Below are 13,511 nucleotides of genomic sequence, written 5' to 3'. Positions count from 1 at the left end.
CCATCATCACCACGGCTGCACCCTGATCCCCAGGCACAGAAGGGGAGGTCTTCCGTTCTCAGCCAGCGGGTTGGGGACAGGAGCGCAGCAGCAGGCGGAGCGATCCACCCCTCCCCCCCCAATTGGTGAGTAGTGCGGAAGACGAAATAGCTTGTCCTCTGTGCTTAAGGGGTTAAAAATGTTGGGGAACTCTGGGTCCCTAGGAAAAATATCCCTAGAAGCGTCCTGAACCACCCAGTCCTGAAAGTGCTGTGGTCCCTATGGAGGGAGGTTACTATCGTTGGCTCACGACCTGCCCTTTTCCATTGAGCTGCATCTGCCCCCCCGCCCCCTTCCGGGCCAAGATAGTGGAGCCAGCGGCATATCAAAAATAGTTCGAGGCGGGCCCTAGCAGGACCGGCCACCTCTGGGTGGGGAGCTCATTCCTACCCCTAAGAAATTTGGAGGAGGCCCTGGGAATAGGTACTCTGTCCCCCTTCTGCTATCTCCAACTTAAGGGAGACCTTATCGAACCATCATGGGGGGACACCCTCAGGAGAGACCCGACAGAATTTGAAAAACTCCTCCTCTTCACCAGGGGCTCTAAGGGGATAATATCCCGTCTTTATAAACTCTTTGTTTTCCGATTATATTCACATGTGGTGGGGGTGTCCAGTGGTCCAAAAGTATTGGGGAGAGGTACTAACCTGGACGTGACTCATGACTTCTGCGTGCTAAGCGACACATCGCGACAACACTGCTATGCTCTCCAAGAACCTGTCAAGCAATCAGCGTAGGAGAACTTGAACTGGAAGTGGGTGGGGGGGGGGGACAGCGGGGAGGGTTGGGGGGACGTGTTATAATTGATTTTCTGTTAACCCATGTTGCAGTATGCTTTGTAATGTTATAACACATGCACAAAACCTAATAAAATATGATTTTCAAAAAAAAATGTTGGGGCTCCATTCAACTGATCGGGGTACAATATATCATCTATTTATAGCCCAGAACATTATCAAATGTATATAAAAAATGTTGGGGGTCAATAACATGTATATATTATTATAGGGGGACAATCAAATGTATAGGGGTTGAGGGGGCATGGAAAAGGGCGGGCCACCTGTCACTTTTAACATTGACAAAAAAGGGTATTCCATCCCACTACTGCTGTGCCTCACTAAAAGTGTATAGCCTTTTTACAATAAAAGCCTGCTCGATCTGAGTTAATGTAACCTGCGATTGTTAAACTATTAAGAAGTTTGTTAAGCTGCTCCGTGAAGTTCTCTTTAGTTATTTTGTTTACCAATCTGATTTCCAGTGCACCTTTGCCCAAATATGGCGCTCTTTTCAGTTGGGCATTCATCAGTCGGTCGCCTGTACCCCTTTAGTCCCAGATGTTAGTGTCGGTATAGAGGCGGTGTGCAAGAATCAGGCAGTGTCCTATAGTTTATCCAAATGAATACTCACATTTAATTCTAAACACAATGTGAAAATATGCATTTCAAAAGCGATGGTTAAAATCATTTGTTGTACATACAAATATAAAAAGGAGCAATTCTAGGAACTCGAAGAACCAATGTTCGTTCAACTGCACGCGTTTAGTTGCATATGTAATAAAAACGCTGTGCTACAGTGAAATGTCCTCTTTGAACGCTGATGGGTGAAATCCTCCCCGGACTGAACGCAGCATTGTGCAGAGTCGTTTCCTGCAATGTCCAGGAGAGAAGTGTACCAACACTTACTTGACAGGTGTTTTTCAGTCTTCAGTTTTCTCTCCTTGCCATGAGGGTTGACATTCTGCATCTAAGCAACTGTTGCCAAAGGTGGGGTGCACAACTGTGATGCATCATTCGGCTCCCCACTGAATGATGTAATGACATTCCACCCACGCCTCTAAATCTCATGGTTTCCTGCCAATGAAAATCCAAATCCTCTGCAGACAGGTGGGACTTTCTAAGCGATGGGCCCGATTGTGAGAGGGCGGGAGTCACCGAAAGACGATACACAGCTGCTTTCCTGCATGTGGTCCTTCTCTCCTTCGGTGCAGTCTTTGGTCGCACTAACCACTCGTTGCCATAGCAGAATCATGTGTCCCCCATTCATGAGCACCTTAAACAAGTATTCCCAGAATGCCTACGCATTCTTGACCAGACTGGCGCTCTAGCTCTGTCTGCCACGACCTTGCAACATCTGTGCATGCATTCTTGATGAGTTGCAGTGCAGCCCCACAGCCCCATCCAACAAAAGCGCAAAACACAAACGCCAGCACATTTTAAAATATACTTTATCCAAATGAGTGCTCGCATTTAATTGTAAACACAATGTGAATATATGCATTTCAAAAGTGATGGTTGCATTCTTTTTATATACAAATATAAAAAGGAGCAATTCAGAGAACCAATGTTTCTTCAATTGCACTCGTTTAGGTGAACAGTTAATAAAAACACAATATGTTGTGTAGCCATACAGCCTCCATTTGTGTCAGACGATGAACGAGACATTGAAAGTATTCCATTAGATTTTAAGTGCAGTAGTTTACATCAAATAAAAACAAAATTGACTGTGTGTAAAAGGGACCATGGTCACTTCTCAGATTAAGGCACAACTCAGTTTGCTCTGTCACAGATCCAGCCAGTGCTACTTTTGTGAAAGACGAGTACTAACCACTTTCGTGGGAATTACGAAACAAAAATGTAAAACCACCTGTTGGTGACAGAATACTGACATGCAAAATTCGAAACATTTGGAATTAGGGCAGAACCAATAATGTGCTCCAACGAAGTAATGAGCACGCTTATTGCCTATACTCGATTCTTCACAGCAATGCTCAATGATTTTAAACTATTACCAACTCAGCGATGTAGATTTGATGACTTTAAAAAAAGTGCCACTTTCTTGCGCTAGAGGGCATACGTGTGCTGCGCTGCATGGCTCTCACGAGCCCCAGAGGAAATTCAGCTGTGCAGAAAGAGGCTCTGGGCACGGATCCAAGCAAGAGTATCTGATCTAGAAATAAAGCTATTCAGAAGGCTACTCCAGAAGATGACTGCTATTGCTACAAACGCAGTGCTTATGAAAAGAGTCTGAACAAGTGAACATTGCATACAAGAGATTTGAAGCACGCAATATACGATAAATAGTGCTTATATCATTCTTTACAAGGCACATCGGCTTTTGTCACACGCCTTTCCCCCTGCTGGAAGGCCCTATGACGGCACCTAGCGTTATGGCTTTGCATCATCCCTGATCCGATTGGCTCAACTAGGCCCTTACAAAGCTTTGTTCACAGACCACAGGACAGGCAATACCGAAAAGGAGTACATGGAGTGCAGCAGGCCGCAATCCCATCCACACATGCCAAGAACTGTGCCACGTCAGAACTCGAACATTGTGTTCCTTATGATTACTAGTTTAAGACACGTGTAAAACAAACGCAATGCTTGGCACTAGCATGGCAATGTCAAAGCAGCTGGCTAATACTGTTAGAATACAGTATTGTAAAGGAACATAGAATACTGTATGACGTGCTGTGGGGTCAGTGCACTTTGTGTTCAGTAGACACCCCACACCTTCATCTTGTTTCGTTTGGAAGCACCGTGGTCGTGGGACGTACATTATTCAGCAATCCATAGGGATGGAGCAGTCTCCTCCTCCCCCATGGCCTCTCTACGCCACTTCACTCCACTCTGATTCACGCTGTTGGATGAACCAGGCCCTTCTCAATCATTGAAACGGGCGGGAGAACGCCCAAAGCAGGCGAAACCAATGGTGATGACATCAAAGAGCCTCAGATCAACTTCTATTGCACAATCTGAGGCATTTCACTCCATGCCTTGGCTTTTTTCTTAGCCAGGGAAAGCCAGGGTGGCTCCTCTGGATGCTGTTGTGCGATTGGCAGAATGGCCGGTTGTCTTACTCCTTTTTCGGGCACAGACGGGGATGAGGTCTCTCTAGATGGATGGACACCAACAGCATCTGAAAGTACATAATAGGTACATGTTTAATATTCTAGATCTTTTCATTTGCAGGAAAAGTCACTAGCATATTACAATCTCCCAGAAAGGGCCTGCAATGCGGCACCGACATGATCATGGCCGTTTAGGTTGAATTCATTAAGGTAGACTAGGTCACCGAGGGTCGGACTGGGACAAGAAATAGGCCCGGACCCCAAAAAAAGGTGGCCCACCCCTCACCTCACGATTCTTGACCTCTGATGACATCATCGTAAGTGATGTCATTTGACCCCACACCAAAGTGACATCCCGGGAAGAGATGAAACGCGACCTTTCACCCCTTCACAAAACAGAAGTGGCATCAAATAGCATTGTTCCTAAGTACACTATGAAAAATATGGTTATGATTTCACTAATGTGAATACATTTCATACAAGAATGGATCACCACATGTATCAATATCTTTTTTTAAAACATTTTTTTTTATTGGTTTCAACATAAGCATCAAACAGTTGAATGCCAAACATGCGCTCCTCACATTACACATAAACACGTTTTATTTTTCCTCCCGTTCCCCCCTTCCCTCCCAATCAAGAGCCTACTCACTCCATATTATAGCCTATATCAACCTCTACCAGTGGAAGTCACCCCATTCTCGGTACCTGAGGAGTTATCTTCCTCTGAGCTTCCCCGACCCTCACAAATTTGCTACCAAGTGTTTCCAGGCTACCATCGTGTCCGCTTCTTCCTCCCCCACTACTGCTTACGGCCTCATGCCACACCGTTGTTTCGGCATTCGCCCATCTTTGGAGATCGTGCCACCAGGCTACCGCACACGGCCTCCTGCTTGCGTTCCAGCTCATTGCTATTCTGCTCTTAGCAAGTATATATGCTGAATCTTTAAGCTTGCTCACATTCTTAAGTTTGCTCGGCCTAGGGAACCCATCTAACATTCCTGCCCACAGGCAGTCTATATCCACAATTATCTTCTTTTCTGCCAATAAGTATGCCACCTCTCTCCAGAATCCCCTTATTTCCGGGCATGTCCAGAACATGTGCACCATTCCCGCATTCACCTCCCCACATTTTGGACAGGTCTGTGTCCCGGCGTTTTTGAACTTGGCTATCTTTTTATGGGTCATGCAAGCTCTGTGGGTAACGAACAGTTACATCTTTTGTAGCCTCACATTTCTGGATACCTTTTTATGGTAACACTGCATCCTCACCCACAGCCCGTCTCCCATTACTACCCCCCTTCCTCCTCCCACTCTTGTCCCATCTTAATCACTTCCTTTCCGACGTTGGACATCAACAGCTCATATATCCGAGAGACTTTGTGGCTTCCCTCGGACACATCACAAAAAGTTTCTATAATCGCATCCAGTTGTTGAGCCAACCAAGCCTCTGGCCACCTACCCTTGATCATCTTTATTAACTTGGCATATGTAATATATTGTCCCCGATGTATTCCTGTGTCCTCCAATAGTGTATTGAACTCTACCACTTTCCCGCCTTGCCATACATCCCCCAAAGTTGCTATGCTTTAGTCTCCCATTGTTTCCTGATTATCTCTCTCATCTGTTCATCTGTCCCAACTATTGCCACTAGTGGCATCTGTGGAGAGCACAGGCTTGGGTTCCCCATCACCCGGCAGGCCCTCTGCCATATTTCCAAGCCTAGGTTTAGCAATCTTGTCTCTTCAGCCTGCTGTTGCTTCGACAACCACATCCATTCATTCAGAAAATGGGGTACACTCTGCCCTGAGCAGTCTAGACTCAGGAGTGGGGTCATCTGCCAGCCAGCACGCCACGTATTGGAGCTGGCTGGCCAAGTAGTACACTTCAAAGTTGGGCAGTCTAATTCCCTCTTGTTCGTACGAGTTTTGCAATTTCCATAACGCAATTCTGTTCCTGGAATTTCGCCATATGAACCCCTTGCATATACTCTGCATTTTATTAAAGAAATGTTTGCGTATCAAATACGGAATATTTGCAAAATAATGTAATAGCCTAGGCAGTACCACCATCTTCAGCAGCGCCCTCTCCCCTTCATGCTTAAAGGTAGTTTGCTCCAAAAAGTCATACTGTTTTCTATTTTAGACATTGCTTTCACTGTATTCTGCTTATACTCATCCTTGACTTTAGATCTATTCCCAGGTATCTGAATGTTGCTGTCTCCCACCTGATCTGCAATATCGGCAGTGCATGCCCTGGCACCCCCCCTATGTATCTCCCTAATGGAAATATACTAGATTTTTTGGGGTTGACGGTTATGCCAGAAATCATCGCAAACTGCCCCATAACCTCCGCAATATACTGTAGATTCTCTTCTGGGTATTTCAGGTACAGCAGCAGATCATCCACATACATTGATTTTAAGTGTTTCCCTCCCTTAGTACCAATCCCAACTTCCCCATATTGCCATCTCAAATACGCCATGTATCATTAATATCTTATCTGTGTGTATAGATCCATATTGCACGTTGCAGGTGTTTGTTTTGTTTTTTTAAATTTTTGTTTAAAATGTTTTCCCAAAAAATAATTTCTCCCAAAACCGGCCCAGGAGTGGCCATAAACCAGCCCCCACACCCCAGGCACCATTTTGGCCCGGCCACGGACCTAAATACTGAGGGGCCAATCCGACCCTGAGGTCACCTATTGTCTGCCAGATTGTATGACGCAAAGTGAAAGGAGATCAGGCTTACACATTTGTCGAGTATGAAGATGCCTCGCACCTAACCCATGCCTTCCATTTTTTTTACGTTTGAATCCAATTCTACAATGCCTTTTCGTACCCTTTTCTTGATTATGAATAAGCGGCTTCTTAGGCGGTGTGCTGCCGTAGATTGCACTGGCACTATTTATACGCATCAGCACCGGGTGCTTTATTCCCTATCCTACAATCAAGCCGACTTGCAATAGTATTAGCAACTTCAAAACTGCTTGAATAGCACCTTTCGCTTATTTAACCAATTGCAAAAAGATAGCCCCTATAATAAACTTGCCATATAGTGCCTGGAATGCTTTGGTCATCTCTAAATGATACAATGTGTAGCTATTGTATTCGTTATTTATATAGCGCCCTCCCCCATTTGCATGGACTAAATGCGTTATATCACAAAAGTTAAAGATTGTCCAACAAGCCCTCAGCCCTCAGAATGATTGTCAGTTCGATGATTGTTTGAGAAACAGTGCGTGACCAAGGCTCAGCAGTAACGGTAACAATTCCCCAAAACAGTCACATCCGCATAGTAAAGACATCCTGCTCCACACCAGCCACCAGCCAGTCATAGGTTTAACTCAATTATAATAACACGCAAATATCACTTTTCATAGAAAATTCCTTTCGGTTCTAAGCACTGTAATAGTGGGTGTTAAAATTACCTAATATAATGGCATACCATACAACTTTAAAACGGCAAGTACAGACCACAATCGAAGCTCCAAAACAAAAGATGACATAGTTGTAGCTGCCCTTTATTTGATTATTTTGAAAGCAAATGCCTTTCGAGCCCTAGTCCAGGCCCTCCCTGCCAATGGACGCTTCGGAGAGTCCCACTAGCTCCAGTGGCAGGGCGGAACTTGATCACGTCACTGTGAAGAGCTGAGCTTTAGGATGTTTACAGTGAAAGACGTCGACATGTTGAGGATCGGCGGCCAAAGTGAGGCCACCAAAAGAGTTGCTGTTTCTGTAGTTGGACACCACTCTTCAGAAACGTCATTGTGTTCTGCAACTGGTGTACACATGGTTTTTGTAGGTTTAATCTCAGTTGTGTGACTTGATGGACACACCATTTGAAGACCAAAAATTGTTCAATGACCAGCACAGCTATTTTTTTAAACAGTACCGTCTCTGCTCCAGCTATGCCACCGGTAGACTCTAGAGTGTCATTTGGCACAATAGGTTAATGTGCTCTAATGTAAACTCAAGGGGGAGTTCTAGACCAGACTCGTGCTGTGTGCTCCCCAGTGATTCCTCAAGAGTGCGTTGGTGTTTGCACTCATAGAAGACAAAGGTAGTTTCTAAATATCACGACGGGCTTATCCTAAAAGGTTCACCTCATTTCCAATGTGATACTACTGGTACCATCTGTTCTATTCCAAGCATAACAGGGGTTATGTATTGGTGTGAACAATCCAGATATCTGGTTGCACTAGGACTATGAAGAGAATTGTAAATATTAGACATAATAAAGATATAAAATCAAGCCCTGCAACGCTGACAGGAAAATGCACTGCGTGGCCACAGCGGCAATCCTGACTGTCATAACCAGAGCCAAGCTCCTTTAAGGAAAGATAATTGTAGTCGGGGTGGACTGGGAATCAAAAGAGGCCCTGGAAATAATTTTCAAAGTGGCCCCATGTTACACATATTCAGCAAGCCCAACCCTTTCCCTATGAGAACATTTGGAAATAAAATAGGTTACCACACAAAAGAGGCCCAGTGTACAAAGGCCTACTGGGGAAATCTCCAGAGTTCCCTATAGGCCAGTCCATCCCTGGCAACAATGGGGCAGGAGCAGGGCTTAACCTCCGATATAGGGCCCTCTCCTCAACCACAGTGAATGTTTCTCTTCCCCTGTGTGACAACACCAGTGGCTGCCTCCTGTTTCCTTGCTTATCTCTCCCCTCAAGTGTATGCAGTTGGCCCCTGTTGGTATACATACCCTTGTGCATTCTCCTCTGGCTGCAATTATCCTCATTTGTCAAGGCTGCCTGATCAATCTTCTGCTCCCCACTCTCACACGGTGCCATTTCGTCTTAGTCCCAATTTATCTCCCTGTCCCTGCCTAGTTCTCGCCTGCACCATAACCTTGGTTCTTCTTTTCCTGTGCTTTCCTCCTAGCTTTTAACACCTACTCCAGCGCCTGCTCTGTGCTCTGGCACCCCTTACACTTTTTCTATCTCCCAGACATGGCCTCCTATTTCACCCACCGCCGTAGGCCAACAGTCTCCTGTGTCTCATTCTCCGCTATTCAGCCACCCACATCACCAGCCTCCCGCCATTGCAATCAGTGGCAGGCAGCCAGCGCACAGGTTAGTGCAGCTTTACGTAGGACACATTTAATGGCTCTTACTTAGATTTCTTTTTATCCTTTTAATTTTTTGGCCATGTGGCCAGTATTTGCTAATATCACAGTGACATTCTAGCCCACTTTCGCTAGGTGGGATGGACAGTTCTCAGCTCTTTCACCCTCGTTAAGCGCCCTATGATTTGCCTCAGGCGCTTAACTTGGGAGCTGGCTGATGACACCCATTGAATGTTTGGAACCGGTCCGCATGCAGAAGACATTACTGATTGTCAATAATCTCTATTATTGACTTCCTTGCACACATTTTGACTTCAGCAGCAGCCTAGCAACCAACATTAAATACACTGTTTTGTTTTAGTTTACCACAAAGTGCTACTAGCCTTATCACCTAGGATAATGCCCTTCCCCAAATTATTATCCTATGCTATCCCTGCGGCAATAACTTGGTGTTGGGCATTAACCCACAATAAAAACACTTCCCCTGATGTACAGGGCTTAATGGTCGGTTCAACCTACAGCAAGGACAAGAGGTTTATTTAATTCTAAGATTGTTTTTCTAATTTCACCTGAACCTCAAGACAATTTTTATTTTCTGTTTAATATCATTGTTTATTATGCTTGACAGATCCTGTTGTATACTTGCTGAAATGATAGTGTCAGCGATGGAAGAAGTTAGGCTGGAAAAAAGAGACCAACGATTCAGTCTGTTCTTATTTATGCCAGACATCCAGGACATTGCGTCATGGATTACAAAGAGCAAACTTTTATGGAGCAGTTACATTTATGTGGCATTTTGGGCCTCCACGCTGATTAAAATGTGCTGCTTTCAGCTGAAAATGTAACCGCCATGGTGCACATAGCAGATACTAGGTACTGAGCCGCCTCCCCCACCCCCGTCACCACCACCAGCTTCGCCATTATAACATGTACACCGGGTTCATGGCATTAAGGACATCAATTTACCAAAATGCAAGGGGTAGTGAAAATAACATCTTACACCTGATGACTTGACTGGAAGGGGCATCAGATGCACCTTGACCACCCCACCCACTCCTGGTGACACTACAGGAAGTGATGTGACAAAAGTCAAAGTGCCTAAAATATGTGTGCACAATTAATAACAGCACATATATCTAAAGCAGATACAAGGGTACTTTAGTTGGCAGCAATATATTAACTAAGCTGCTATCGCGATATCCCACGAGTGCTGTCAAGATATGCCAAGGGCACACCTAGACGAGCAATCATACACCTACCGGAGCGGTCTTCATATGCTAGTCCTATTATCATGTTATGTCAGTTGAAACCTTACATGCCAGTTATAGTCATAAAACGCTAAGAACAGCATCACTTGCCCAGCTTCTTCCATAATATGCTAAATGTACCTTCATATATTCGTACAGTGGCAGCTTTAAATCGTCATATACGGGGTACAGCCTCTTGTGCCTTGATGCTGCCATCATATGACAAGTGTAGCCACATTTCCCCATGAAATTGTGATACTAAGCCTACCATGCTTCAACATCGCTAGCATATGCAAGATAAAGGGCACCATAGGCAAACATTGTAAAAATGTCCTCAGCGTAAAGGGTGTGGAGGTGGTGGCGTTGATAGGAGGTTTAAGGCGTGCAGAATTTCGGTGATCTTGGGTGTGACAATGGTGAATTTAGCGATAAAGGGTTTAGGGTTTTTCATATTGCAAACTGAAATTAATCACCTCAGTGATCTATCTTTAGCCATTAAGAAAACTGGTCCATTTGGGTAAAAGTAATCACACAATTTAGGAAAGTCTGGAACCTGGGATTTTATATGCAGTGTATGGGTTTCACAGTCTCCAATGTTATCCAGCTATGCACATTTCCTCCCATTGGGCCATGAATTGTGCACCATCATATAATAATGTCTGTGTGTTTAATAAAGCTCATTCCCAGAGCACAAAATCACATGCTAAATTAACCTGACAACATAAATCATTAGGAAAAATTGTTGGGTGAAAGGAGCCCGATTCATTCACTTGTTTTGTATCGAGTGCTTGCTACTGCTTCTTAGCACTGTAAAAACAGATCTTACTACATAATAGTACTCAATTTATCAACATTAGAAGGATGAGGCAATGACTAGCACCAAGCATTCTTGAAAAGCTCTTTCCATCCGACACACTGTATGAAAAGGGAATACTCTCTGTAGATTGTTAAACACAAAGATAAATGCTGTGCACATTTTGTAATAAAGGGACGATGACAGATTACGATTATCGTTATTTTTTCTCAACATAAAATGTTAAATCAAATGTTTTCTTTTAATGCGAAAATGGGTGGAAGAGTGTTTCTGAAGGGGATAGCAAAAAGGGGAGTTAACACACAAAGGCTAACAGGTCACAGGTTTGGAGTGAGGGAAATAGAACATGGGTGACGGTAGCTCAGGGCGTTGGGGCAATGTATTTGATTTCCATCTCTCTAGCACTCAGCCTCCCTTTTGTGCAATCCCCTTTATTGGCTCTCTCATACCCTCGCACGCACACACTCTTTCTTGCACAACGGCTCTCTGTTGCACCCTTTTCCTTGCGCCCCGTCTCTCTCTCTCTAGCACCCTAGCTCTCTTCCACCTTCGTGCACACACTCTTTTTCTCACGTCCTGTCTTTGTCTCTTGCACCTTGGCTCTCTTGCACCTTTGCGCGCACACACCCTCTTTGTTGCACCCTGGCTCTCTTCCACCTTCGTGCACACACTGTCTCACAACCTCTCTTTCTCTCTTGCACCTTTGCACACACCCCCTCCTTGTTTCATCCTGGCTCTCTTACAACTTCGTGCACACACTGTCTCCCCCCTCTTGCACCCTGGCTCACAATCGAATCCTCGACCCAATGAACGATGTGCAACCAAAATCCTGCAAAAATGCAGTTTTATGGCACACAATGACCAATTCTATGCTGCACCTCCCACAAGCCATGAGAACATCACTTAATCAAAGACAGAATTGAACACACACAAAGTTTGCAAACCCAAAACACAACTCCTAAAGTAATAATAGTTCTGAAGATAGAAATGCCATAGAGCAGATCAATTAAACTCCCTCATCACACAACAGCAATTGGACTTAGTCTCCAGCATAATTTTTTTCTGGCGCAGTAATAAAGTGTGACCACAGCAGCCTGGTTTCCTAATTAAACAAACGGAGTTGAGGAACTCTAAGTCTCTGTTCTATGGCACACCAATGCGACAGTGCAAATGTTTGAATTTAATCAGGTCGCGGGGGTTCTAAGTGATATCAACCCAAAAGTTCCTTCAAAATCTGTCCAGGACTGATTGTAGTCTGTCACGGCGCACCGCAAATAAATGGAGGATGCTTGATATAAAGTTTCTTTTTTTATTTAATGAATATTACAGGGAACATAATGCATATTTGGGACAAAAATGCTTACAAAACATTTTAACATTGATTTACAGAGCAGAGGAGCAGTGTCCTTCACAATGGGTGAGAGGATGTGGATATAAGACCAGCTGATGCAGGGGAGGTAGAAACAAACCAGTGACAAGGACAGTAGAGCAGTATATAAGAACGTGATGGTGGAGGAAGTGCTAGATTTTAGGCTGAAGGGATGAGGGATAAGTGCAGTAGGATTGTCGTAGAGCGGTAAGGGCAGCAGAACACAGGGAGATGTGGTGGCATAGAATGTGATGATATTAGTTCATAAAGCAAGAGAGCTACGAGGTTCACTTTAATAGAGATAGAGTGGGAGTAGTGCAGAGAGGGAGAGGAAGGCATTCTCTGCCCTGGTACTTCTGGAACTAGCTGTTACTCCTGTGGGTGCCCTGGTTATACTTAGACCTGTTCTTTTTTGGTTAAGATTGTGGTACCAGGAAGGGCTGGAAAAATCTAGAGACGCTGTAGGTCATCTTAGGTCTATGGATGGAGGGAAATAAATTGACTGGCCTTGCCATATTAAAAAGACTCTTTATGGTGTGGGGGGAGGCAATGTATGGGACAACCCTCGGTACCAGCCTGTTGGAATGAAGAAAATAAGGAATGCAGTGGTCTTAAGAGCTCGGGTCCAGTTAGTGGCTGATGCTATGAAGTTGAAGTTGGGCCCTAGATACCTCAAACTCAGCATACTTGGTCCAAAGCCTTACTTGGATATAATTACACCACAGTTTGAAAAGTCCCTGTATATGAGAATGAGGCTAGGAACTCTCTCTGTGGCCGCCTTCACACAATCTTGGAACGAATTGAAGCTGGATTTATGTCCGATTTGTGGGACGGAAAGGGAGTCTATGTTGCATTTTATGTTGATTTGTGTAAAAACAAAGCACTTTTGGCATATGTATTTAAAACCACTGAAGGAGGCAAGGCTAAGGGATACTGGCTCAGCTATGATTTACCTGAGGCAGAGCCTACAACTTTATGTTGTCTTTGCAACTGCCCTGTACACCCACAGCTGTTACGAAAAAAGATGTTGAAATTCTCTTCCAACCAAGGCTAAGGATACAGCGATAATTGTCTGGAGGTTGTGAGCAGGGCTCCCCTCCATTTGAAATTAATGTAGTGT

General features: G+C 44.5%; 1 protein-coding gene across 6 annotated transcripts in view; it reads right to left on the bottom strand.

Moving 5' to 3' along the window:
* Window positions 1-1,420: 1,420 nt before the first annotated feature.
* Window positions 1,421-13,511, bottom strand: part of LOC138480915 (acrosomal protein KIAA1210-like) — a 1,033,315-nt gene continuing 1,021,224 nt past the window's right edge. For 5 of the 6 annotated variants that reach the window (XM_069612715.1, XM_069612716.1, XM_069612719.1 and 2 more), the window contains exon 12: window positions 1,421-3,954. In XM_069612715.1, coding sequence (XP_069468816.1) covers window positions 3,779-3,954 — 176 coding nt within the window. In that variant the 3' untranslated portion in view covers window positions 1,421-3,778. The remainder of the gene's footprint in view (window positions 3,955-13,511) is intronic. The other variant, XR_011274164.1, reaches the window with a different exon arrangement.

Source organism: Ambystoma mexicanum, chromosome 5p (genome assembly GCF_040938575.1).
Source record: "Ambystoma mexicanum isolate Mex_15411 chromosome 5p, UKY_AmexF1_1, whole genome shotgun sequence".
Classification (NCBI taxonomy): domain Eukaryota; kingdom Metazoa; phylum Chordata; class Amphibia; order Caudata; family Ambystomatidae; genus Ambystoma; species Ambystoma mexicanum.
The sequence above is the reverse complement of the archived record's forward strand: the minus strand, read 5'-3'. Positions and strand labels throughout refer to the sequence as shown.